This window comes from Mustela erminea, chromosome 4, assembly GCF_009829155.1.
Source record: "Mustela erminea isolate mMusErm1 chromosome 4, mMusErm1.Pri, whole genome shotgun sequence".
In the NCBI taxonomy this organism is placed as follows: domain Eukaryota; kingdom Metazoa; phylum Chordata; class Mammalia; order Carnivora; family Mustelidae; genus Mustela; species Mustela erminea.
Genome location: NC_045617.1, coordinates 7,240,462 through 7,268,018, shown reverse-complemented (window position 1 = coordinate 7,268,018; position 27,557 = coordinate 7,240,462). Strand labels below are relative to the sequence as shown.

At 46.0% G+C, this 27,557-nt stretch overlaps 1 protein-coding gene across 5 annotated transcripts in view; it reads left to right on the top strand.

Annotated features, from left to right (window-relative positions):
* MAP3K4 (mitogen-activated protein kinase kinase kinase 4) overlaps positions 1–27,557 on the top strand; it is an 86,381-nt gene that overhangs the window by 43,750 nt on the left and 15,074 nt on the right. For 2 of the 5 annotated variants that reach the window (XM_032338537.1, XM_032338540.1), the window contains exons 5-17: positions 1,144–1,290; positions 6,391–6,548; positions 10,060–10,176; positions 11,619–11,718; positions 11,818–11,901; positions 13,436–13,702; positions 15,123–15,272; positions 17,229–17,390; positions 18,004–18,137; positions 18,758–18,836; positions 19,591–19,669; positions 23,480–23,576; positions 24,381–24,527. In XM_032338537.1, coding sequence (XP_032194428.1) covers positions 1,144–1,290; positions 6,391–6,548; positions 10,060–10,176; positions 11,619–11,718; positions 11,818–11,901; positions 13,436–13,702; positions 15,123–15,272; positions 17,229–17,390; positions 18,004–18,137; positions 18,758–18,836; positions 19,591–19,669; positions 23,480–23,576; positions 24,381–24,527 — 1,721 coding nt within the window. The remainder of the gene's footprint in view (positions 1–1,143; positions 1,291–6,390; positions 6,549–10,059; positions 10,177–11,618; positions 11,719–11,817; positions 11,902–13,435; positions 13,703–15,122; positions 15,273–17,228; positions 17,391–18,003; positions 18,138–18,757; positions 18,837–19,590; positions 19,670–23,479; positions 23,577–24,380; positions 24,528–27,557) is intronic. The other 3 variants (XM_032338538.1, XM_032338541.1, XM_032338542.1) reach the window with 3 other exon arrangements.

Sequence of the window (27,557 nt, the reverse complement as noted above, 5' to 3'; positions counted from 1 at the left end):
GGGTGATCCCAGGACCCTGAGATCAGGACCTGAGCCGAAGGCAGAGGCTTAACCCACTGAGCCTCCCAGGCGCCCCTAAGTGACATCTTTAACAGAGAAATTTACATCTGAACAGAACAGCTTTTAATACATTTAACTCTAGCCATGGCTCTCTTATGTGGGTAATTATTTTTAGAACCTTTTAAGGGGGAAATTATGTTTATAAAAACAATCCATATTTATTTTAGAATATTTGAAAAGAACAGAAAATGATATAGACAGAAATGAAAATTATCCTATTATGCTGCCACTCAGAGATAACCACTGTAATTATTTTGGTATATTTTTCTCCATCTGTTTTTTCTACAGAAGTCAAAGAAAAAAAAAATATATATATATATATGAATTTTTGCCCTTAAATATTTTTTAAAAATAAGATTTTAATGTCTGCAGGAGTGCTCTGTTACATAGGTTCATCATAATTTATTTATCCCCATCATTTTAAATAATATTATGATAATACATGATAACTATTATGACGAAAACACTGAAAGGGCAGTCATCCCATGTCAGCCTCCCACTCCTTTCCAGCGTTTCCTGCTGGGCCTGCCCATGCTGGCACTCAGCTCTTTGTTTAGATTTGTTTTCCCTTGGCTTCCATCTCATTTAAACACATCGATCCTAGGTTTGGTGGTGATTAGAGGCTTTTGATGGTAAAGGTCACAAATCATAGTAGTTGCTATGCTGAATTATTACAAAGATGGTCATGCTCTGTGGCATGTATGTAAATTTGAATCCCTATTATGTTTTCAGACAAAAATCATCAGTTTTGTTAGGGGATTTTTCTCTCCTACCCTTGTCTTATAGAATGCAAACTAGTACAAAAGTAGATCTTTTTCTGTGCTTTATTTTCTACACAGATGTACTTGTGGGGTCATAGGTTTTCACAAATTGGTGTTTGCCCGTATGATAGCTTCTCTGTGTGTTCATGCTATATTAACTACTTTTCTTTTCAGTGTTCAGTTCTTAATTGAGACAACTAAGATAGTTACCTAAACGGAACTGATAAGGACTTGGAGAGCGTGTTAGGGCTTTCGGAGGTTGCGAGGCTGAGGAGGGGGGTGCGCTGAGGGTGCGCGCGGTGACAGACTTTGTGCCCCGCAGCTGGCGAGGGAGTGTAAAGAGGTGCTCAAGGGCGGCCTGCTGATGAAGCAGTACTACCAGTTCATGCTGCACGAGGTGCTCGACCAGCTGGACGGGACGGACTGCAACATGGACGCCTTCGAGGAGGACCTGCATAAAATGCTGATGGTGAGACCCCCGGGGGGTGTGAATGTGTGTGAGAGAGAGCAAAGCGCGAGCACGTGAGAGTGAACACGGGGGCGGCGGGGGGCAGTCTCCCACTTGACCTTGTCATCTCGTATTGGATTAAATTTGTTTCACGTAAATCCGCATTTTAACGAATCCTCAGTGGTTTTTGCGTTAGAATTTTTGATGAAGCTTAACTCAGTTCACTGTTTAACGTAAGAGTCTTCATCTTACAGCAGAATGGCCCAGAAATGGAATCATAGTCTGGTCCTGTTGTATCCCGCCGTCTGGCATCAGCCATTTCTGTGTTGCTGCCCGCGCTAGGGCTGGGGAGGCCGGAGTGGACAGTAAGACGCTCGTGGTCTGCTGGGACCTGGGCATGGGGGGTACTTGCACCCTGAGTGCCAGGGCGGAATCCTGCTGAGGTGCAGGGACGACTTGGAGACGGGTCCTCTCAGCTAGCCTGGGGACATCTGGGAGCTCTTAGCTGAGTCAAGAGTTAGCGGAGGAGCCACGCACATCCGGGGAACTGTAAATACGGGATCTAGCGGGAGCAGGCTGGCTTTGATTTCTTCCCAAGAGGAGCTCCCTGGGCTTCTCGCACCACAGGTGGTGTACTTCCTGGTGCTTTCCAGCCTCTGTCCTTTGGCTCCTATTAGTCCTTCCCGGTAGACATGTCCCGTTGCCTTACCTGTCCACTTCAGACTTACTTGGAAGTTTTACTTTTCTCTAGAAAGCTTTATCTGGCAGCTTCAGCCTTTAATGTACATTTACCCTGCCCGCACTCTCACGGCAGCTGTAATCGGGGCTGTGCTCTTGGTGCTCAGTGGTCTGCTGCTCTGCTCGAAGCTTCCTCGGCTAGCCCGGAAGCTTTGTAAGCCAGGGCTCCAAGTGGCCCGAGGTGCCCTTGTCTTCCGCACTGCCCCGCAGCGTGTTCGTCTGTAACGACAGGCTGGAGGCACGAGAGTATATGCACGGGTGGTCCTGCCATGTGACGGGTCAATGACACAAAGTAAAAATGACAGTGCTTAAGGGTATATTGTGTTTGGAATGCTTTAAAGACCTGTTTTGTGTGACCTCTCACCTACCGTGTCTTGGGATGGCTCCAGCACACCGGATGTCATCCCCACTTTCTAGGCTAGAGGAAAGGAAGGGAGCAGAAGGGAGAGAGTACCCTTGCCGGCTCGGTCCAGAGCGGCGCGCTCGGGAGCACTGCTCCCAGAGTCCCTGTGTCGCGTTAGCCAGACCTGGTGCCTGCCTCTTGACTGTCGTGGAGGCTGGGATGCAAATACTCAGCTCTCCGGCCTCTGTCGTGGAAGGACAGAAAGAGGAGTGAGGGTGCGAAGGGGACGCTCAGTACCTGGCGTAGCACAAGAAGTAGTTTTGCGTTTGAAATTATTTCCTGCGCGTTTGCGGGAGCACCCATAAAAGATCAAAGTGTGGAAAATGTGGCTACATTTTGAAATACTATTTATTTCTTAGGTTAGAAAAGTCCTTACCATTGAAAAGTCATGGTAAAAAGCAAAAGCAAATTATTTTCTCTCTCTCTGTCAGTGGTTGGTTAAAGTAGGAGTTTAAAAAGCCAGAAAATGCTTTGCTTTCTGAACTGTCTCTGGTGGTTTTACAGCGACACGCACAGCACCCTTTTGCATGCGGTCACTGGGCCAGGAGGGAGAAGAGTGAGGCCGGTGAACTGTGCCCTCCAGGTCCTTCAGCTTCAGTGTCGGTGGTGAACCTGTGCGTCATCTGAAGTGTAGGGAAGGAAGTCCCTCCTTAGAGCCACAAGTGCTTAGGATTTAGTCTTGGTTTTGTTGCCAATGAGCCATGTGGGGCAAGATCTGCCTTAATCTCCATAATTTCACAGATGAAGAGCTAGAAGTTAGCAGTGATTTTAAAATTGTGTCTCAAAGTATGCTCAGTGGCTAATGGCAGGTGCGTATTTTGAAAACTGGGGGAACCCAAACAAAATTGGTGTTTTCGTTAGGAAGGAGGGAGAGAGTGGCCTTTGAATGATCAGTCACATCCTGGGTACCACAACACCCTGCTCTGGAGCCTCACCAGAAAACAGCAAAAAGAACGAAGAGTAAAGAATGAAATTCCGTGTTTAGTAAAGGAGGAAATTGACCACACTGCTCTCCTCTCCTTACCTCCAGAAAACTCTGTTTGCCTTGAAATTTGGGTAAAATGAGGGTTGGCCCAAACTCCATATATCTCATAGCCCAGCCAGGGATTCATTAGAGCTGGGATATCCGGGCTGTGAATGGTCAGGAGAGAAGCAGGAGGAGTCGCCATGGAGGACTTGTCAGGGGAGCAGCAGTGGAGACACTTCCAGAGCCACCGGAGCATATCCTGCCGGCTGAGGAGGGGAGTGAGCTTCCCGGGGGGAGGGGAAGCGGAGGTCAGCAGGTCGCCATGTGGAATCTCTGTGACTTTTTTTGTGTGACATCGTCACCCTGACTGTGTGCAAGTCTGGGGACGTACCTTGGTGAGCGTTCGCTTGAGGCAACAAGCCATATTGAAGCTGTCCGCTGTCTTAGTTCATTTCTCTGGGCCTGGCCTTCAAAAGAACCAAGGCAGTTAACACGATAGAGATGTAGGAACATGCAACGATCGAAGGAAGCGACGTAAAAAGAACCGAAGAGGAATGAAAATGTGACACTGATGAACAAGAAGTGGCAGTTGCAGACGACGCAGGAGGGAGGGCCGGGCCGCGCGCAGCGGGGCTTCCGCTGAGGCCTGGCTCGTGCAGTGGGGTTCGTAGCGAAGGCTGCGGGTCCAGGGAGAGTTTTTAAATTGACGTTTCCAGAGACCATGTGAAAGCCTTTGGGACTGATTTTGCTAAGGGACAGAAATGAACAGAATTACGTGCATATCAGAGAAGAGGGAAATCGCGAGTGCGCGGTTCCTCCCGTGCCGTGAGGAGGTGAGTCTCCAAACACAAGTGTTGAGATCGGGAGGAAGCTTCGCTCGGCCGCTGCTAGGAAGGGGAGGACGGCGTGTCACACGTGACTGTGCGTTTTTGGTATTGAGAACATGAGGGGTTTCCGTCTCAGGCCTTTTCTCCTTCGCTAGGAGGGGTGAGATGGTGAGGGCGGGCACCGGCTCTTCGAGGACACCGGGGGAGTTTCAGAGTGTGCTTGTAGGGAGAGGAGAGTGGGCGGGGGGCGTAAACATTACCGGAGACGTACACCGTGTGCTTGGGACTGTGACGTGTAGAGCAGTGGCTGCTCCGACCCGTGACACGCGTGTCCTCAGCTTCCTGAGTGTGGGCGTGGGGCATGGGCTCGTCAGGCTCATCGTGCTGGGGGTTTGGCAGGCAGGGAGCTGAAAAGAATGGGCGAGGTGGCGGCGTGGGCGGTGGCAGCAGCAGGCGTGGGAAGGGGGACCGCGTGGCTTCTAAGCCGAATAAGGAGGAAGGGGGTGCAGCAGGGGGTTGTGACCTGGAGAGAGAAACCTGCGGCCTGGAGTTCAGGTGAGGCTTAAATAAGAGAACAGTCGCAGAGGTGATGGTTGGACAGAAGCCTGTGGGGACGAGAGGAGGGTGCAGAGGCAAGCTGTTTGGATTGATGACTTGAGGCCTGGAGGTGATTCTGTAGGGACAGGTCTGGGGTGAAGCCCAGCGTGGCGGCCGAGCCTGGGGCGGAGAGAAGACGAGGTGAGGTGTCGGCGTGTGACGAAGGAGGACGGGCAGCCGGCAGTCAGGAGGGGACAGTATGCGGAACGGCTTCAGTGGTGTATCTGGCGACGTAAATCTCAGAGGGCCAGGTATTTCTTTTGTTTTGGTTTTAAATAAGACCGCAAGAACAGTGGTTCGAAAGGCGCCGTGGTGCCCAGGAGGATGCCAGCTGCTAGCAGGCTGTGAAGCCCGTGGTCATATGGGTGCCCCGTGACCTGTACGAGACAAGGGTCATCCTCGGGAGACAGCCAGATTTCAGGGAGGCCAGGGAGAGGAAGCAGCACTCCGAGAAGCCAGAGGAGGGTCCTGGTCTCATATTGAAGAGATTTATTTTATTCGGCGAAGATGGTGGTAGACCCATAAATTGTAGGTTCCACGTGTACAGACACCGGCGTTCTGAAGTGTTCATAAGGGACCCCGGACTGCGGATTCCCACTGCACAGTGGCTACTGGAGGCCCAGAAGACCAACAGAAGACCGTTTTCTTAAAATAAAGACCTGAAATTGCCTACTGAAGATTAGTAGTGGATTTCAGAAAGCGTTCATTCCAGCGAACTCGGAGAGGTAGCCTGGTGAGATAACTGTGGTCTGAGACTAAATACAGAGCCCTGGGCGCCTCTGAGCAGAGGAGAAGCAGGGCAGCTCCGGGTGGGAGGGAAGCAGGGGCGGCAGGAGATGAGGCCGGCGTCAGGGCTCGTCATTCGAACAGCACACAGCGTCCGAAGGTGCTGGAAGAGTGACACCGTCCGCGTCCCGGGACGGGGAGTGTGGGGCTAAGCTGCTACATGCTCAGCGAGCTGTCCTTTCGGTAGAAGAATCCAACGGCAGCGAGGGTTTGTGGTCTAGCAGCTGTGACCCTGCCTCGAGAAAAGCTGGTGGAGAGAAACCCCAGGACGCAGCGGATACATCAAAATAAGGAGTATTTTTAGAAATCATAATTTATATGTCATAAATCTTGAAAAAACACTGTCGTAGAAATCTGGGTGTCAGGAAGGGATGGTGAAAAGTGTGTTCATTCCCTCTCAACACAGAAGATACTGACTAACGTTAAAATAAGGAGTTAAGGAACAATCCCAACCTCTTAAAGGAATAATGTTCACAATATATTAATAATGAATGCTTTTGGGTGCTATTATTTTGATTCTTTTTTTTTACTTCTGTGTAGATTGTGAACATTTTATTTTGTTGTGATCTGTAGAGATTGAAAATAATGTGCTGAGCTGCCGGGGAGTTGTGCTGTGCCGTTAAGAGGCATCCCTGTTTAGACGGCAGTTCTGCGGCGAAGAGTCTCGCTTCTCTCCGTGCTCCGTGCTTGGCGGCCTCCTCACCCGGCTCTTCCGATCCGTAGCTTCCAGGTTAACAGAGGTGAAAGTCGGGGGCTGCTGAGTTCCATTCTCAAGTATCTCCTTTACGTTTTTGTATTTTAAGGTGTATTTTGATTACATGAGAAGCTGGATCCAAATGCTGCAGCAGTTACCTCAAGCATCCCATAGTCTAAAAAACCTGTTAGAAGAAGAATGGAATTTCACCAAAGAAATAACGCATTACATCCGGGGAGGAGAAGCACAGGCTGGAAAGCTTTTCTGGTAGGAATCCTTGTGCTCCTGCGTGTGCCTGCCGGCCTGTTTGCCTGTTCAGTTACGTGCACGTGACAACCAGTCCTGTGTGTGTGTGTGTGTGTGTGTGTGTGTGTGCGCGCGCGCGCGTGCGTCTCTTCCCTGGGTTTTGGGTTCCTTCGAGTGGGGATGCTCAGCTGGGGGCGGGTTGCCCCATGGGGACATTTGGCAACATCTGGAAACAGTTTCGACTGTGGTGATGGAAGGTCGGACTGATTAGAGGCCGCGGACATGGCTAAACATCGTGCAGTGCACGGCGGAGCCCCCCAAACCAAGCATATTCCACCCAAAATGTCAGTTTTGAAGTTGAGGAACCCTGCCTTCGCGCAAACCCTCTTAGGCCTCTGAAGAGTAGCACAGGACTGTAGACCTGCGTGCATCAGTCTCTGTGGGGGCACAGGGAACCCAAGGTATGCATTTCCCGAGACTGTTCTAGGATGTTCTAGTAAACACAGAATCTCCTTATAAGGCACAGGTTAGACATGTAAACAGAGGAAAACCCTGAGGGAGTGGGGTGTGGTTGCAGGTGTGTGTTTGGAAATGGAACGTCTCTTGTCCAGGAGTGGACGGCTGATGGTGGGGTGCACCTCCTTGGCCCCTGCGGGGGGCGCCCTCCCCACTGCCGGACCCCTCGGCTCTAGACTTGGCCGTTGTCGGTGTGTGCCGCCTCGTCCGCCACTGTAGTGCTGCTGTCTCCTTTCTGTGCATCCCTGGCACCCCGCCTGGAGTAGTTTCCCCGCCCTGCTGTCTGTCCTCCGGGGCCTCGGCTCGCCCGGCTCTCTTCCCACCGCAGTGGCCCAGTGTCCTTGACTCCGCCATCTCTGTGCCCTGCTCAGGACCTCGGCTCCCCCTTCTGCCCTCCCCGTCTGTTCTGTTCGCGTCCTCCTCACATCCTGTCCGCCTGTGTTTCCAGCGAGCCACCAGCTTGCTCCTTTCCAGAGCTCTCCAGCCCTTCAGGCCCTGACTCCCCGGACATGTGCCTTTCCAGTCCAGGTCGCTTCCCAGAGTCACTCCTCTGAGGGGGGGCCTTCCCTGCCCATTGCGGCATCTCGCCTTCTCTCCGTCTCCTGTCATTTGGCTCGGCCTGCCCTTTCTTCCGTGTGCACTTTCTGGCCCAGCCTGCCCTTTCTTCCGTGTGCACTTTCTGGCCCCAGGCTGGGCCGCCTGCAGAAGAGATTGTTTGAAAGGTCACTGTTTATTTGTGCTGCAGACGCAGGTGCTGGGATTTCACTGCATCCCATTTCCTCCTGTCAGTTTCCTTGTTTCTGTTGCTCCGCCCTCAGGTCTGTGCGGTGGGGGCTCTGGCCTTGGCCTGCCCCAGCCTTGCTCGGAGCAGCTCACAGGCTTTCCAGGCCCCGCTGAGGGCCTGATTCAGGGCACGGTCCTCGCTGGGCCAAGCCTGTGGTGTCATCACGACGCCCATCTCCTTTACGTGCTGTTTCGCTCAGGTTCCATCAGTCTCCCTGCCATCCCTGACTGCTCTCTCTGTCTCACACGCTACCGCCGATCCTTCAGGAAAGATCCAGAATCTGACCCCTCCACACCACTTCCACCACTTCCCGTTGCCACTCTTGCCAGGCTGTTCCTTCTCACGTGACTGCGGTCTCTCTCCAGGAGTCTCTGTGCTCAGCTCTTCGTCCCTTTGGTCCGCTCTCAACACTACAGCCAGGGGTCTTGCTCACAGCACCTCAGACCATTTCCCCCTCTGTTCCAAAGACTCCTGGCTTCCCTGCTTCCTTGGTGAGAGTGGGAGTGAATGCGACTCCTCTGGCGGGGCACAGCCCGCCCTGGCTCCGGGCCACTGTCGTCCCCCTCCCTGGCTCCCCGGGTTGCCGCACAGCCGCGTGGCTTCTGGATCGTGTTCCCGGGTGGGGCATGCTCCTGCCTCGGGTCCTTTGCACTTGGTGCTCCCTGTCCGTGGCCTGCTCTTCCCATGCTTTCTTTCATGACCCATTTTGTACTCCCTTTGGGTCTTTGTCTTAATGTCATCTTCCCCATATTTGATGTGGCAGTTCCTTCTCACGAGCACTTCTGAGTTCCCTGCCCTGGTTTATTTCTCTCCGTAGCACTTAACAGTATCTGAACTATATCTTTTTCTTTTTTATTTCTTGTTTTATTCTCTATTCACTGGAGGGATTTTTTTTTTTTAAACATTTTATTTATTTGACAGAGGGAGAGATCCCAAGTAGGCAGAGAGGCAGGCAGAGAGAGAGAGGGAAGCAGGCTCCCTCTTGAGCAGAGAGCCCCATGCGGGGCTCGATCCCAGGACTCTGGGATCATGACCTGAGCCGAAGGCAGAGGCTTTAACCCACTGAGCTACCCAGGCGCCCCCACTGGAGGGATTTTTATCTGTTCTGCTCCCTGCTACTTAGTACATAACCGATGCTCAGTGTTTGTGGGGTAAACCCGTCGTGGATATTCTTGTATACTGTTGTTCTTGACAGTGGGTTTGTAATCGGGTCACTTTCCCACCGGGTTACTTTTAAAGCCCGGCCTCTTTGCCCACCAAACAAAGGTCGAGTTAGCATGACACATGAGGCCTTCCCCGTGTGGCCCCAGTGGACTTTCTCGGTCTTACTCTCGGACTTACTTCTCAAGTCTTTTTACTCGGCCACCTCTGTGTTCCTTTCACATTGTGCAGTTTCTTTTTACAGCGGGTCTCTTGCTTAACACAGCGTCACACCTTTTGCTCATATTCATTCTTCTTCCTGGACTTTCCTTCCCCTCCTCCATTCCCTTCCTGACCGAGCTCCCCTTCCCACTGCTGTTGTCCGGCTTCCGCTCTGCATTGCCTGCGGGCCCGGTGCAACCAGGCCTGCGCCTGGGTTCGGTCTCCTCTGATGAGTCCTTTGACCCTGTTTCAGTGTCTTTTACTAGCTAGGAGTTCCTTTCCTTGAGTGAAGAGGTCAGGAAGCTGCTGGTGAATCTTTACTATACGGATTTAGTTTTGTTTCATGCACTCGGGCTCACATTTTAACCCTAGCATTTAGATTGTGTACACGACGAGAAGCATCGACTGTAGGGAATATTTCACGTTGATGGACGATGGAAAGCGAATTGTGAGGGAAATTTGTAAAAACAGGTGCATTTAAGAAATTCACTTTGTTTTTCTTGTGCTGTCATTTAGTTTATTAAGCTTTTAAAAACAGCTTGCTTTAGATATGTATTCAAGACTATTTTATACCATTTTGGACATTTAAGATGAGAATTACACTTTTACAATAATTATATAGCTGCTCTGAATATAATTTAAGGTTTTAAGGTTTATGATAAAACCGTAGAAATAGAACAAATATAGATACTTGTCCATAAATGGGAGAGTTCCTCTTTTTCACATGCATCATGATTTTATGTAGAAGAAAATTCTTACTGTTGTTGATTTTCAAACTATTAAAACAGTAGACCCTTTCACCGTCTTTTTCAAGAATTACGCAAGGACAGTTTTTCTTCCCTGGTTTACTTTTGTGTCCTTGTTTCCTAGTGACATCGCGGGGATGCTGCTCAAGTCGACGGGAAGTTTTTTAGAGGTCGGCTTGCAGGAGAGCTGCGCGGAGTTCTGGACCAGCGCTGATGACAGCAGTGCCTCTGACGAAATCAGGTGCCTTCATGGAGTTCTGCTTGTGGCGATGAGTCTAGAATGGGCCCCATTCAAACCCAAGCATGTTGGACCTTAGGCATTTCCATAGGAGACCTAAAGATTTCTATTTATTGCTGTTTTATCTTTTCATGGGCTTGCTTAGGATTTTCTGTGAAATTTTCTTGGAAGATGAACTTAGAATTTAGTTAGCCTAACAAAAATAGTGACTTTAGAGAAAGCGGGAGACAGTGTAAGTTGACTAAAAATGAGTAGAGCGAATTCATCCCTCTGTCCTAGAATGTCTCTAATTCAATAATCATGTTTCTGTCTCCCCCCACCTTTGTAGCAGTCCACTACTACATTTAATTGGCACTTGGCACATTTCTGTTTTTATGCATGGCTTCTTCCTTCTGTTGGACTTGAAGCTTGAATACATGAAACCATGCCTTACACATCTGTTGCATTTCTTCCACTGTCATGAGATAGTATTCAGGTTGGATCAGGTTCAGTTGCTGTTTCTGTGGGATTGTCAGCCATACGGCTCTTCCGTGACCAATTACTAGCTGTATTGTATGATTCAAACTTAGGAAACATTCAGGGAGAGCTGACTTCTCTAGAGCTGAAATGGTTGCTCTCATCATCCAAAATTGGATGAGAAACACATTTTGGGTTCAGAACACCTGAGATATCGTCGTGCTAGGGTTAAAGCAAGAAGCGTTCACACAGCTTCTTAACCTGGGACAGTGCTGAAGAGCCGAGAATCAGAATGAGTCTGTTTCTAGAAGGTCCTGCAGTTTTGAGAGCCAGCGCGTGACTTTCAAAATTCTGAATAAGCAGGGAAAATTCGAGATCAGAGGTGGTGAAGTAGAGAACGGCTCTGATGGTGCTCTGGTTGTTTCCGAGCAATGTGCAGTGGGTGACGGGGCTGGCTCTTCCCGGCCCCAGCGAGCTGAGGTGCGATCCCGCTCATCTCTAACCCGATTGCCACTCGTGCTGGCACACTGGTGGCCTGCGGGCAGCAGTGACGGGCGTGCTTACACCACAGGAGTCCCGGAGCACCGTATAAGACAGTTCTTTGAGAGAAGCCGGTTGTTAAATGTTCACCAGCCCGCCACGGCATGCATATATTCCTTTTTAGTAAGATCCTGAGCTGGGAGTCAATGTAAGAACTTTTTTTCAAACTCTAAGAAATCATTGTAAGGAAATCTTTCGAAAATTAAGCTTACTGTTATTTGAAGGTTATTGTGTGTGCCTTATTTATTTGAAGAATACAAGTGCTTTCTAGAAAACTGCAAGAGAGTAAGCTTCTGAATATTTCAAGTACATTCTCAATAATTGCTTGCTCCCATTTATCCAGATCTTCACTCTTTATTAGTGTGATTTAGAATTTGCTTCATCTTTATTGCTGTCTATTTCTTAATGTACTCTAATGCACTCTAACTGGATTTTCATCAACTTGGCAGGAGATCGGTTATAGAGATTAGTCGAGCACTGAAGGAGCTCTTTCACGAAGCTAGGGAAAGAGCCTCCAAAGCACTTGGATTTGCTAAAATGTTGAGAAAGGTGAGTTAACTATCCCAATTGATTTTTAAAAATTTTTCTTTTGCCTTATTTTTTTAACAAGCTAACCCTAAAGAAGTTTCTTTGTAACTGTGATCCTAGGACCTGGAGATAGCAGCAGAGTTCATATTTTCAGCCCCAGTTAGAGACCTTCTGGACGTTCTGAAATCAAAACAGTATGTTAAGGTAAGTATTAAAGATGGTATAATTGGAATATTATGCCTGTCTTGTTTTTTTCTAAAACGGGAAAACCGTCTCTTCATGGTCCGTGTAGTAAATATTTTAGGCTTTGCTGGCTATATATTGATCCCAGTAATAAGACTTTCTCATAATTTTTCAATGAAATAATCAGAAAAACAAAGTTTTTTGTATTTACTAACTTACTATTAGAATGCAGGTAAAGTAGCCAAATATTTATTCATACTGTATTAAAATTAGTTGGGACGCCTGGGTGGCTCAGTTGTTAAGCGGCTGCCTTCTGCTCTGGTCACAATCCCAGGATCCTGGGACCGAGGCCGGTGTTGGGCTTCCTCCTCTGTGGGAAGCCTGCTTCTCTCTCTCCCTCTCCCCATGCTTATGTTCTCTCTCTCACTGTCTTTCTCTCTGGCAAATAAAGAAAAATTTTTTTTTTTTTTTTAAAGATTTTCTTTATTTGACAGACAGAGATCACAAGTAGGCAGAGAGGCAGGCAGAGAGAGAGAGAGAAAGAGGAGGAAGCAGGCTCCTTGCTGAGCAGAGAGCCCGATGCGGGGCTCGATCCCAGGACCCTGAGATTATGACCTGAGCCAGAGGCAGAGGCTTAACCCACTGGGCCACCCAGGCGCCCCAAAATAACTTATTTTTTAAAAGATTTTATTCATTTATTTGAGAGAGAGGAAGAGAGCATGCACATGTGGGTGTGTGTACCTGGGGAGACGGGACGGGGAGGGGAAGCAGACTCTCCACTGAGCAGGGAGCCCGATATGGGGCTTGATCCCAGATCTGAGCCGAAGGCAGATGCTTAACTGACTGAACCACCCAGGCACCCCTAATAATTGATTTTTAAGTCGTTGTTTTGTTTTTACCCTCACATTTTCTGAAACACTTCAAAGTTTTTACAGGGACTTCGGCCTTCAGTGCCCGACTCATCACTAGAGCCCCTTTCTGAGTCCTCATCTTTGCTACATTTGTTTGAGACTTAGTACTTAGATTCTGTGTATGATCTTGTTCCCGGGAATTTGGTCCCAGGCCCACAGCTTTATCCTCCCTGCAGTTATTGTGATTCGCACAACAGTGTCATGTATGTGCTCCTTGTTAAAGTGATCTTTAAAAGGCTTCTTAGGATGTCCCCACCAAGAATGATTAGTGACTCCGTACTAATTTTTTTTGCCTTTTTTCTTAGTCAGGTGACCTTCCGTAAGCATCACAAAGTAGCACTGACAAGCTGCTTTAGGCTGGCGTTCCTCCCCTGACGGGTGTTTTCTTGCTTCTTGAAAATAAAGCAGTTAGAGGACGCTCAGTGAGTGGAGAAGCCTTCCCAGGCCTCCCGCACAGCACTCCCGTGCTCCACCCCAGCCTGCCCCAGTCCTGCTCCTGTCACAGGGGACTGGGGCTCCCTGCAGTGTCCTCAGCGCTGGCTCCCCGCACCCGCTTGTCTTTGTCTAGTTCTGTATATTTCAAATAACACTTTTATAACATGTGACATTCCCCAGTCTAAGATGTGGGATCATTTCTTCTGCAGGTACAGATTCCCGGCTTAGAAAACTTGCAGGTGTTTGTTCCAGGCAATCTTGCCACGGAGAAGAGCATTATTTTGCAGTTCCTCAATGCAGCCGCGGGAAAGGATTGCTCGAAGGAGTCAGATGACGCCCTGATTGATGCCCATCTCCTGCTCACCAAGCACAGTGACCGCACTCTGGGTCCGGAAGACAGCTGGGCCACGTGGGAAGCTCAGCCGGTCAAAATTGTGCCTCAGGTGGAGACTGTCGACACCCTGAGAAGCATGCAGGTGTGCCACTCCCAGTCCCATGTCCACGCCTCCCACCCCTCCCTTGAAGCAGGATTACTTTCTGAAAATATTTTTAGGGAAAATAAGTTGTTAGCAGCTTCTGAGTGACTGGTTTAACTGCCATAGTCGTCTCAAGTGTAGACCTCCCCAAAATACACCTCAATGTTCCAAAAATGTTATATCACAACTTGTACTAAAACGTTCCTTCAAATTCTGTGTGTTAAATTGTATTGGATTATTGGGAATCTTTCTGTCTTTCCTTAGTTCAGCCGTGATCTGTATGCTCATGATCTAAAAGGAATTCTCTCCCTCATTTAATTCGCAGTTCGAAAATTCTGCTTCCTCACATACTCTGGTTTACTTGTTATTAGTTAACATTGTAGTAAAGGCTACAATGCTACCTACCCACCCAATAGGGATCCCATGGTGATTTGTAGAATTCATTGATTGAAACCCGTGGGAAGGCTCTCGTGTTGTCTGTGTTCCCCTCGGGACAGTGGTGCTGAGGGCTGCGTGCGCTTCAGATGGGCGACAGACGGGCCCGACCAGCGTTGAGCACACTGGCTTACTGTCCTCTTGACTTCACACGATCTCTCCGCTTGTGCTCCGTGTGTCACCAGATCTGCTCTGGCCACTCAGTTGTTGAAACCAGAATGTGACAGTTAACATAGACTCATCTTTTTACCCTGCCTGCTCATCCCCAGCCCTAACACACCTGAAGCGTTTCCCGTCAGTGACACTTTCCCTGCAGCCAGAGCCACTGCCATGGTCAGACTTTGTCATCCGGGTCCTGACCCAGTCCGGTGTTTCACTTTCAGTTCCGTGCCTCCAGCCTCACTTTCCCTCCTCCAGGTCTGTGTGTGTGCGTGTGCACCATGTGCACATGTGTGTTTTGGTACTCTGAGATGACCGTTATACGTAACTCTGATCACATCACCCCCACTTCTATGCAAGATACTGCAGTGACTGTCACTTAGAAGAAAAAGATAACTAAGTGTCGATTTTGTCTGTCTCATGGAAGGCGACTCATCTCACCCTCTCTCAGTCCTGCATTTTCCAGCTTCACAGGCCGCTCCAACACACACGCACATACACGAACACATGCACTCACACATGCACACACGCACACTGCTGCAGGAGTCTGAGTCACTCGCAGTTTTAGGATGTTTGAGAGACGCTGTGCCTGCACAATTCCATGGGATTCTTCCGCGTTGTGGGGAGACCTCAGGCGGCAGTGCCCGCTGCAGCGCACGGCTCCCACCGCAGGGAGCAGCTGTGCTCGCAAACTCCTTTCTGACCCCGGGGCTCCTGGCCTGGCCGCCCTGACGAGGTTGGCGTTGTTTTGGGGCTAGGGATTGACCTAGAGCGGGAAGCAGGAGGTGGGTCTGTTTTTAAGCCCTGTGCTGGATTCTCCTCCCAGGTGGATAATCTTTTACTAGTGGTCATGCAGTCGGCCCAGCTCACCAGCCAGAGAAAAACCTTCCAGCCGTCCATCGAGGGACTCCTGACTCTCCGCCAGGAGCAGACATCCAGTCAGCCGGTCATTGCCAGAGCTTTGCAGCAGCTAAAGGTACGTCACCACCACTCCGCCTGAGCTCCTTGATTCGTGTGTGGAGGTGGCACTGGGAAGGCTTTTGTGGGCGACAGTGTCATCCTACCCGAGGGACCTGAAGTCTTACGTGGCTGCTAACCATTCTTCCTCTTCCCGGTACACATTGTCCCGTGTCTTCACTGCAGCCTCCCAGATCTCTCTGGGAACTGTAGAATGTTGGAATTGGAAGGGATAGAATTTTGATCAGATATGTGACTTCTGAATGGCCCCATGGTTGGTTAGTAGCCAAGCTGATACTGGAATTTAGGTCTCTTCACTCCTAATGCAGGTTTCTTTCTTCTTTAGCAGTCAGGAGTGTTTGCTAGAGGTACTCCAAATTTGTAATGTGTGACCAAAGAGGAGATTTATTTCTTTTATTTAACTGATGATAATCTAGCCAAATTAAATGTAGTAGAGTAAGATGCTTGTAGACAGGCACTAGGCGTTCAGAGTTTAGGGCAAGCCAGAGCCTCACCTTTTCCCATTATTTCCTGTTTTTGCCATGTCTGCCTTGTTTTCTGTTCATCGGTCTTGGTCTGAACCACGCTTACCATAGCCCATCAGTTATACCAACATCGTCACATTAGGGCTTGACTTCTTGAAGAAGAAGCACTTCTTGAAACCATAAGTAGTTTGATAAGCGATTGTTTCTTCTGTCAGGCTGACCTGTCTCATTTACCTAGAAACACGTTCTCTCATTGATTGCCATCCCACTTGAATGCCAGTGTAGGGGACTTTTGTCTTTTCTTTTAGTTTAAGTCCATAGACTGGAGAGTGCAGAATTCTGTAAGATACTGATTATTCTTGAGTGTAAGGAATTTGGTGAATTCAGTGCAACCTGAGCTAGCACTGAAGTACTGAACATGGAGACATTAGATCCTCATGGTCGCATCTGGAAGTTGCCATCGTGGATGCATTTCACTTTGGAGGATTTTAGAAGATAAAAACTGGGAAGGAACACTTGAGCATCAGCGTCCCTGGGTCAGGGTACTGGGAATGCTCGCTGACTATACAGTAGTCTGATTTGACTAGATCTTTTGTATATGGTGGAAAGTCATGGAAGATAAGGCTGGTAAAATCAGGTAGGCAAAAATAAGGCTATCGAGAACTTTGGGATTTTATTTTGTCTAAGCCTCAAAAAGTATTTGAATGTTTAGGAAGAATATTTCGGAAAAGCCTGTAGGAGGATTGCCCAGTGGAGACCTTGTGTCCATATGTGTGTGTTTAAGGGTGAGTGGAAGGGGGTCCGGTTTGGGGTGATTATCGTCCTGCTTAGGGAGACAGCATAGCCTGAACTAGGACAGGGTTTTCCAGCCTCAGCAACATTGACGTTTTGGGTCAATAATTCTTTGATTTGGCAGTTGTCCTATTTCGTAGGATGTTTAGCAGCATCTCTGATTGCTACACGCTAGTTGCCAGTAGATTTCTTATCCCATCTCCCCAAGTTGACAACCAAAATAGGATTGCCCATGTCCCCTTGCGTAAAATTGACCCCAACTGAGACCCCAACTGAGAACCGCTGAACTAGGGAGTGGCAGGGAGACATGAAGGACGATCCAGCGTTCCTGTTGGATTGAATTCCTGTTCAGTTGAAATCATGCTTCAGCTACTGCCCAGGGGAAAAAGCAGCTGGTGGTTGATACACAAAATATTAAAGATGAAAGCATCTATTCAAAGACCACAGTGAGGCATTATCATTTCACATGGATGTTTTTCTGCTTTTATTTCATAAGGTGTTAAAGAATACCTAATACAAATTAAAGCAAAATAAATAAAAAATACATTTCCTTTGTTTTTGAGTGACCAGAATAAATATGGTCAAAATATATCATGGCAGTTAATGTCTGTGATGATGAAAGAAATCTTCCTCTAAAATACAGTTAAGTACCAGGTGATTTGCTTTGTTTGGATTAATTATGGTTTGGGACTCTTTAGAATGATGCACTAGAGCTTTGCAACAGAATAAGCGATGCCATTGACAGAGTGGACCACATGTTCACTTCAGAATTCGATGCCGAAGTCGATGAGTCTGAGTCTGTCACGTTGCAGCAGTACTACCGGGAAGCGATGATTCAGGGTTACAACTTTGGGTTCGAGGTAGGTACAAAATAAGGGGAAAATCACAGTGTAATTTCACAGTTGCTCTGTAACTTACTGAATGCGTGAGGAATCTTGTACGGCAAATCAGCTTACTGGTTGTAATCCCAGCTCGTCAGGAATGTCACCCTATCCGTTGCTGAGTATCGCAAATGTTGGTTTCCTTTTAAGTTGTCAGCAGTTTCCCAGTTTTTATTTTGTGCTACTGTGTGTAAGCTCTCTACTTACATTTTAAAAGCCTTCTTGAAGAGATGTTTAATATCATGAAAGTGCATTCATAATTTAAACTTATGGGTAAAACATTGGTGAAACTGCATTTTAAGACATAATATCTATAACTCTTGATACTCTTTAAAAAAATTATTACGATGTCCAATTAGCCAACATACAGCACCGCATTTGTTTTTGACAAAGTGTTCAGTGAAGAGCACTGGCTGTTATACCCAACTAATCAATTGTTGAACTTTTCCTACTCTTGAAAATATTTGAGTTTTATTTGGTTTTTGCTTTTTGTTTTTAGAAAAATGACATTAAACATGGGGCATTGTAGTGTTTAGATATTTGTATTTGTATAGTCATTACTACTTTTGATATATACAAAATCTTCTTACAGTATCATAAAGAAGTTGTTCGTTTGATGTCTGGAGAGTTTAGACAGAAGATAGGAGACAAATACATAAGCTTTGCCCGGAAATGGATGAACTATGTCCTCACTAAATGTGAGAGTGGTCGAGGTACAAGACCCAGGTAATGACCTAGTAGATGTTTCCTACAACTGCAAGTAAGTCAGTACTTCTGCTGCAGAGAGAGAGAGTGTGTGTGACGCTTGGAGCAGCCTGTGAAGCTGGAAAATGCGGGAATGAGAGGGATGTGGACATGGTAGCATTTCATATGTATGTTTTATGTGAGATTTCTGAACAGATGACACAAAAAGGAGCATTTTGAAGTCGTAGATGATAGGATTTGGCTTTGTTTTATTTTTAAATGAAACTATTACCACAGAAAGCCCCGTAATATTTGGATAACTTAAAAAAAATTGTTCCATAATGAGTTCATTTTTATGGGAGTTCACATTTTCCCTGGACAGGTCTTCTGATTGCTTTTTTTTTTCTTTTTTTTTCCCTTCCCTCATGAAATTTAAGCCTTTTTTTAATGTAAATGGAAACAAATTGGTAACCAGTCCCCAGAAGCTGTTTGTCCTTTTTTTCTCAACACATGCTATAAATTTACTCAACCCCAGGCATTGACATAAAGTCAAAAAATGTGTTTTTTCTTAGATGATAATTTTCCAGATTACTTTTCAGCACTACTAAAACTACTACAGTGTTTTCTAAATTTTGTGACTCTTGAACTTCCTCATGTAACAGGTGGGCAACCCAAGGTTTTGACTTTCTACAAGCCATTGAACCTGCCTTTATTTCAGCTTTGCCAGAAGATGACTTCTTGGTATGGAATATTCTGGAGTTTTTTTATTATTATTATTATCATCATTATTATTGAAATAAGTTGATCACTGTTCCTAATTGTGTATTTTTGTATAGTTGTTCTTAAATATTTTTTCCTAGCCGTAATAATAACGCTGAAAGGTAAAGTACTTGTAACAGCATAGTACAATATTCCATGCTCTTTTCTTTTTATAACAGCATTGGTCAACCAGCCTAGTCAGAGGATAGCTGTGAAGCCTGGCACTTCTAAAATATTTGTCAGTTTCACACTTTATAAAGTGCTGAAGTATTAGTTGGTGCTTTTTAGCAGTTTAATGAAGAACAAGGATCAGCTGTTTCACTACATCATGCTTCATTTGAGAGCATGCCAGATGTTAAATATTATCATTGTTATTCCAGTACGTTCCATCAGCTGAAAAAGACAATGGTCAACATGTGAATTCAATCCTGTTAGCCTCCGAATAGTAGAAATGATTATAGAAGTCCTTTGCTCGTGCATATTATTGCCTTATGGGGAGTTGAATGCTAACTCGCTTTTATTAATAAAAAGTGAGTGGCATATATTATTATTACTGTTTTAAATTATGTGCAGTTTATGTTTAATTTTTATTTAGACTTATTGTCTTCCAAATGAACTTTGAAAGTATTTACTAAGGATAGCACAGCCTATTTCTTTTAATAGGTGGAAAGCTTAATGTGCTGCTTGCATCATTGAGAGAATGTACATTCTTTCCTTTGTCCTCTCCTACCCCTAGAGTCTTCAAGCCCTGATGAATGAGTGCATTGGCCATGTGATAGGAAAGCCACACAGTCCTGTTACAGGTTTGTACCTTGGTAAGACGGCCGTTAGAACATTTCCCCTAGCACCTCCTGGTTTGGGCAGGCCCATCACCTTACAGGTGCAGCCCCTCACGCTGTGTCGAGAAGTTCTTTAACAATATCGAAGAAGATGACAGTGACAGGCATGAGGTGTGTATATGGGGAACTCTGAACAGTTCTGAGTCCAGCAGGAAGATGACAGTGCCAGCAGAGGATATGCACTGCCCCCAGCGGTGTTAGCTACACAGTTTAATTAATAACTAATATTTTGCACATCAACAATGATTCTGTTCACCCCCTTAAAATCTCTTCTTCTGGGAAGGAAAGACTTGGAGAGGCAGCTGTCTGTTAGGGAGCAAGGGCCTTTCCTGCCGTAGGTGAGAGAATGTAACTGCTCCGCCCCTTCCTCACCTCAGCAGAATGTGTCTGTTTTCTCCTCCACAGCTAAGAATTTCGCCACTAACACTGTAAATTTTTCATTGATTTTACTTAAAAAAAAACAAAACAAAAACAAAAAATACAAGTTAAAGTTATGCTATGGTATACTTTCATTATAGTTTTCAGTGACAGTTTAGTGTACAGTTTTATGGAGTATGTTGAAACTTTTAAACCAAATAGATCCGAAAAAGACTGTGTCTTCCCCCATTCTTGAGATAGTTAGTAAAAGCAAAACTATTTATATCCAATAAACATTCAGAAATGAAAGCATAGAAATTTTGAAGCAGTTTAAATTATACAAAATAAAATAATTCATAAGTGGTAAACTTACTGAGCAGGAACTATATATTCAAGGGTGCTTGCTAGCTTCAAAAAATCTCGGAGACCAGGTTTTAATGCTTGGTTTCACTATCTTTAAAATTTACTTAGTTACTCATTTTATACCTTTTTTTTTTCTCCAAAGTCTGTTATGAAATGAAAGTTATCATTTGTAAAACTCTTTGAATATTTTATATAATGTTATAGTTTTATAGCATTTCTATATTCTTATGGAACTCTTGATTAATCATATTATCCTAAAAACTTTGATTTTCTGATCTCCTAAAATATTTCAGTAAGAATACATACATGATCAGTGATTGAGTAAAAATCACTTTTTTAAAAAAGATTTTATTTATTTATGTGAGAGAGAGTGAGAGAGAGCATGAGAGGGGAGATGGTCAAAGGGAGAAGCAGACTTTCCTCAGAGCTAAGAGCTCCATGTAGGACTTGATCCCAGGACTCCGGGATTATGACCTGAGCCGAAGGCAGTTACTTAACCAACTGAGCCACTTAGGTGCTCTAAAAATCACTTTTTAAAAATACTTAACTATCATTACTTTAAAATTACTTATCCTTTATCATTTTATCATTATCATTTGTCACATTTATCAATTTATCATTACTTTACATTTACATTACTTGAAAATACTTAACTATCATTACTAATATAATGATATAATAGCATTACTAATATTATTATAATATACTTACTAATCATTTTCATGGTAGCATAATTGCAACGTGGAGGGGTGCCTGGGTGGCTCGCTCGGTTAAGCGTCTGCCTTCAGCTCAGGTCCTGATCTTGGAGTCCTGGGTTCCTGCCCCGCATCAGACTCCCTGCTCCGCGGAAAGCCTGCTGCTCGCATTCCCCCTTTCCACCCTTTGCTCTCTCTATTTCAAATAAATAAATAAAATTTAAAAAAAAATTACAGCGTAGAAAGAGTATGTAGAGAATGTACATGCAGAAAATTTCAAGGTAGAAAATACTACGGAGGAAAGCAAAAAGCAGTCGTGCTCCAACGGCGGAAAGGTAACCACTGCTAAGGCAGGATCACTCCTTACTCGTGGGCCTGTCCCCCAGCTGCTGGCGGGATGGCTGGTTACCGAGCCGCCGGGAGGCCAGAGGTGCTCCCCGTCTTCTGGGCCGCGTGGCTTGGTGGAAACAGCACCGGCTGAGAGTCAGATTGCCAGACGGCCTGGTGACCTGGGGCTGCGCGTACGACATCGCTGTCGCCGAGCCCGTCTGCAAGTGCTCATCAGGTGCTAACGAGGGCTCCGCATTTACGCTTCGTAAACCCCAGCGTTCTGTGCGTGGCGGCAGTCTGCCTCCGGTTTTGTGCTGTTTCCTCACCAGGGCACTTGGAGAAAGGGAGAGCAGCCAGCTGTCCTTCCCAATGCCTGCGGTCTTCCTCTCCCTCAGTGCGACCCTCGGAAGCCCCAGCAGCAGCCGGGTAGGCAGCCTGGGTTCCGCGCGCTCCTGTGGTTGTGCAGGTGCGTGTGGCCCTGCCTCCTTTATGCTCCCGGCGTCACGCAAGCATAGACACACAGGGCCGCCGCTTCTACTGTGTGAAAGTTGGATCCTGTTGGATATTCGTGTCTTGCTTTCCTTTCCTGACGACTGTAGAAGTTCCTCTCGGTCGGTGGGTCGAGATCCGTCTCGTTCTCCTTCCTGGCTGCCTTGTGTCCGTTAAGGGTGTGTTAAGAGTTCTTTGCACCGTTTCCTTGTGAACCTTTGGTTAGTTTTTGCCATGAGAAACATCTCTATAGTAAATATCGCTAGTGAAATTAGAAGTTAGAAATCTATTTTATGTTTATTGACCATTTGGATTTTCTTTTTGGTGAAATGTCACAGTTTTGCAGCAGTTCGGTATATATATTCTGAGAAGAAATTCTTTCTGTCATCCATGAGGAATGGGGAAGTTTGCATGCTTGTGTTCTAGCAGCACATCTTTCTTTTTTTACACCTCAAGGGGGAAATTTTGTAGTGATTTTGGGCTTCAAAGTTCCCACTATTTTTGCTGAATTAAAGACATCACCTTCCTTCTGCAAACATTTTTATTGTTTTTTTTTTCTCTTTTTACCTTTGTTATTGGAGTTCTTTCATTTACTATTTTAATTGTTGATATAGTGAGCCAGAGACACAAATTGCCTGAATTTTTTCTTAATAATTGCTAGATTTTTGTTTTGCAAGTTTCCCCTTCAGATCTCTCCATTTTGGGGACTTCGGTCATTTCTGTGTTATGTTATTGACAACAAACTAACTAGAACCACAAAGAAGGAAGTATTTCCATTTAGGATAAAGCATATATAGATGAAATGAAACATATGGAGTGAAATCCACATGAAGAGAAGAGATGACTTTTAAAGAATTAAGGAGGTTAAGTAGGACTGAGTCAAAAGTAAGATTACACGTGTAGGGGCAAAATAGACAAAATGTAACACGTGTGCTGTGCCAGTGGTGTCTAGTTCCAGGAAAGAATTATCAGCGATTCTGTAATCACTAGGCAAAGGCCTTTTAAATTTTATCTAGTTTTTACCAGAATATTTAAACAAAGAAGAGAAGAAAACACATTCTAAAAAAGAATAACCCATTTATACCATGTCTGATCCTCCTTATTTGGTTTAAAGGAATTAAATAAAACTCTGTGTACTCGAAAATTGACTGTGGCCGTCCCTGACTCAGAACCCAAGTGAAGTGTCAGCATGGGCCAGAATCTCTCTAAGAATGGAGCCGCTTCAAGAATCTTGATTAGAGAGATGCCTCATCTCAGTCTCCATCTGGGTCACATTGTTTATTTCATATCCGTTGTGTGCTTTCTCTCCAGGATTTCAGAAATATTTTTGATGGCTCAGAGTTTGAACATATAATAATACCTTTTATTAGTTCTTTAAAAATGCATATTCTACAATGTTTGTTTACATGATAATGACTTTCTTACTTACAGAACGGGTTTATTTTGGCCACCAGCAAAGTTAAGTCCCATCTCGTTTACGTGTGGTGACCTGCTTTGGCTTTTCCCTTTGACCCCTTTAACAAGTTGCCTTTGTCACTGTTGTCCCTGGCAGCTATTCATCGGAACAGCCCCCGTCCTGTGAAGGTGCCGCGGTGCCACAGCGACCCTCCTAACCCGCATCTGATCATCCCGACTCCAGAGGGATTCAGGTATTTGGCGCCTGCCTAGCCAGTCACAGTCTGGATTCTTCTCTGAGGCACACGCTCCGCTCTGCCAGCTTCTGGACGCTTGCTCTGACCACTGAGCGGGGTTTCTGTGTTCTCGTTCATACTGTTTTAAATGCTCTGAGTTGCATTTTCTCAAAGATAGACCACAGGGAGGGCCTTACTTGCAAGAGAAAAAGACATGCAGCTTTGCCACAGACTTGTGCCTTTCCAGGTGCCCTAGGTTCTCAGCTTGTTCTTAACCTCGAGCTACTAAATGCTGGCCAGCTTCGGAATAATTCTGTCTTTCTCTTTCTTTGAAAATGACCTTACAGAAACAGATTTGAGTATGCATAGATAATAAACATTTGAAAAACAATCCTAAACATCAGTGTAGAAGTGAAGAAAAACTGGAATGGTCTTTCCAGTTTTGACTCTCATGTGTGTCTATAACCTTGAAGCAACTTAAATACAAAAGCGAGTTCTGAAACTCCAGTACAGAGTATCTCCCTTGAATCTGGTGGCATTTCTGCATCTGGACGGAGTGAGCCTTTTCTCTCTCCTGTAGAATCACTTTTTAAAAGTTAATTTTATTTGACAGTATTTGCTAGGAAAAGACCACAATTATTTTTCAAGGTAATTAGTTTTTTTCTTTTTTACACCTAGACCTGAATCTCAAAGGAAAATTTGCATTTTATATTTTTAAGTATTTTTTCACTTCCTCACCCTATTTTATTCTTAACTGAGAACCCCTGGAGAGTCCAGTCTGTTTTCTCGGCCGCGTTCCTGAAGCTTCTCCTCTCGTCTCAGCACCCGGAGCGTGCCTTCGGACGCGCGGAGCCACGGCAGCCCCGCTGCTGCTCCTGTCACTGCGGCCGCCGCCGCCGCCGCTCGCCCCGGCCCCTCGGGCAGCGACTCTGCACCACCCAAACCCGCCAGCAGTGCCCATGATACCAGGTAGTCACCCCCCCGCCGGCGGCATGCCTCCTCGGCCCCCTCCTGTGCACTTCCGCAGTGGGGGGAAGTGTCACCCCCACAGGCTCGAGCACCCAGCAGCACAAGTAGATAATTTGCCTGATTAATATTTCCTCGGAGCTAACATTAACCAAAATGACCAGACTCCCTGCCAATAACAACTCTTCGGAGAGAGTGTCAGACCAAATGTTTCCACATACACCTGCTCCCCACCAAAGGGGACATGAGAATTTGGGCAAGTAGTGCCTTGAGGGGTTGGTCCCAAGGTAGCTCAGAGAAGGCTTCTAGTTAACACCATTAGGCGGGGATTTTTTAGAAGGATCACTTTTCTAACCAGATTTTCTAATTTATAGAATTATTGATTAGATGTAATTTATGAAAATGGAAAACTGAGTTCACGGGGTTTGTATCTTTTATGGAGGACATATCCTTACTGGACAGAGCTGTCAGACACTTGGCAAGCGCCAGAAAGTGTCTCGCTTGAGTCTCCGGTATAGGTAAGGAGTGAGTTGCACTTCTTCGCATTCTAGTTAGTTTTGACAGAGGATTTTGTTCAGGTCTCATTTTTTTTTTTTTTTTTAAGATTTTATTTATTTATTTGACAGAGATCACAAGTAGGCAGAGAGGCAGGCAGAGAGAGGGTGGGGAAGCAAGCTCCCTGCTGAGCAGAGAGCCTGGTGCGGGGCTGAATCCCAGGACCCTGAGATCATGACCTGAGCCAAAGGCAGAGGCTTTAACCCACTGAGCCACCCAGTGGCCCCAAGATCTCATATTCCTAATGGAGAAAGGACAGTCGGTCACTCGTAACTCTCCCCTTGTGTCTGGCAGAGGGGACACTCCATCACTCTTCTCGTCTTCTGAGAGAGTCAGATAAAGCTCTGTGGGTTGAGGGTGATCAGAGAAAAAAAGATGAAACTGTGGTGAGACTCCATGCCCTGTATCTTGCTCCAAAGAAAAAATATTAGTATGTTGTTGGCAGAAAGATCACAGACAGCTTTAGAATTGAAAGAAACACTAAAATGTTTTTAGACTTACTTTATAACAGTGTAAAATTTCTACAAACATTTCCATTCTCCTCTGTTAAAATAACAACTGTTCCTAATTTGTAGTGATGAATGTTTATAACCTACGAAAAGTTAACGCATTTTACAGCTGTCAACCAAAACAATGAACAGTTGCCATTAGACAGATTCCCATTTACCTTCTTCATGTGACTGCTGAGAGCATTTCATGGCAAGTGTTTCCACATACACCCTCCTGGCTCTGAGAGAGGCACCGAAGCGATCTTTTCGTATGTGTCACTCAGGGCGAAGGGAAGCCACTTCCCGTCCCGTGCAGACGTAGGGGAGGAGAGCGCTCGCTCCCCCGTGGCCTGCTGCGCCCGCGTTTGCACACCAGTCCTGGAAAACTAGAACAGGGAGGAACGCCCCCTGCTTCTTTCGAGGTTCTTGAACTGTGGTTCAAGGCATTTGTGAGCTGGAGGTCTATGGTATTTTATGTGTATTTTAGTATAAAAGTGAAGTATGTGTGGTCAGCCTTCATGTGCATTTAGTCTTCAGCTTTGTGGAGGTGGTTTTCAGTCCTTAGTGAAGACATTTCATAAGTGTTCCTCATCTTTAGGATGACTCTGGACACAGGAATTTTACCACCACCATTGTGTGCCATCTTGAAGGCCATTTTTTACAAAGGAGTCAAGTTCCCTTGACCGTCCGGTGGTGTGTCTGTGACAGTGGGCTGAGGACAGCAAGACCAGGTGGAGACGCACTTAGCCAATGGCGGTTTGCCTCAGTCCTGTGTTCGAGCCCACCTCCTGTTCAGTTTGACTTTGGGCCTCAGCCCCTTTGTGGGGGGCCTGTGCAGCAGACCCCGAGGTGGACGGCGCATGTCCTGCCGATGTCCTGGTACAGGCCAGGGTTTGTGAGTGTGCCGTGGGGGATGCTGAATGATGGCCGGACTCCCTGCGTAGCTGTGCGGCCCTTCCTGTCCCAGAGACCCATCAGCACTGGCAGGTCTTCCTCTGCCTCCAGCGTCCCGTGAATGTTTTGATTTGATTTGGTTTGACTTAGGAAATTGTTCAGGCTTCAGTGATCTTACCAGGGTTGATAGAACTTTTTCACGGTGTCTGGCTTGTCGGAGCTGGCTATGGCTGCTTTGCGAGACTGGTTGTTAATTTTTCAGAAATTTTGCAAGCCGGTTGTTACACCACTGTGATTGTGGAACTCCGCAACTAGTAGTTAAGCATTCGCCAGCACACTGTTCCCTTTAAATGTATTTTTACCCTAGCAAAAATCTCGGAGGATGTGGGCTTGGCTCATGTTGTGTCTGGGAAATCAGGAAAATAGAGGTATCGAGTGACCTCTGCTTGGCACCGCAGTCTTTGGCGTGGCGTGAGGAGTCACGTGTCTCTTCACTTCAACATCCATGACTTTTCCATGAAGTGGGCCTCAAGACTTTTTGATGAACTCCATGGCAATAGAGGATGTCCCCCTGTCTTAAGACTTAACAAGGATTATGCCAGATTTGAGAGTTTAGGGAAATAGAAAAGCATTGCATACTCCGTAATTTGCAAATGTCTTTTCAGTAGAACCCTGTCGTCTTAAATCTATTTAGCACCTGATGGAAAAGAGCATAAATGCTACCATACTTCATAATATCACTACACACAGTACACACGAAACTTGTTACCAAACTCAGGCCATACTTATCTTGTTTACTTGAACTATAATTTTAACACTTCCCTCATTTAATTCTGGGTTTTACTCTTTACGGATTCATTCTGGATTTCTAAACACTCTTAATCTTATTCTGGAAAAGCAGCAAATTAACTTTGCTTTTTACATGCTAAGCTTCTTGCTCTTCTGCACCTTTGCTTGGCGACTGCTTGAAAAATCACGAGGGTGCCCTTGCATTTTCCTATGAAGAGATTTGTAATCTTTTGATCATGTAATAATTTTAGCACTGTAAGTAGAATTAAGTACATAAATCCATAGTATGATCAGAATTGTAAGTATT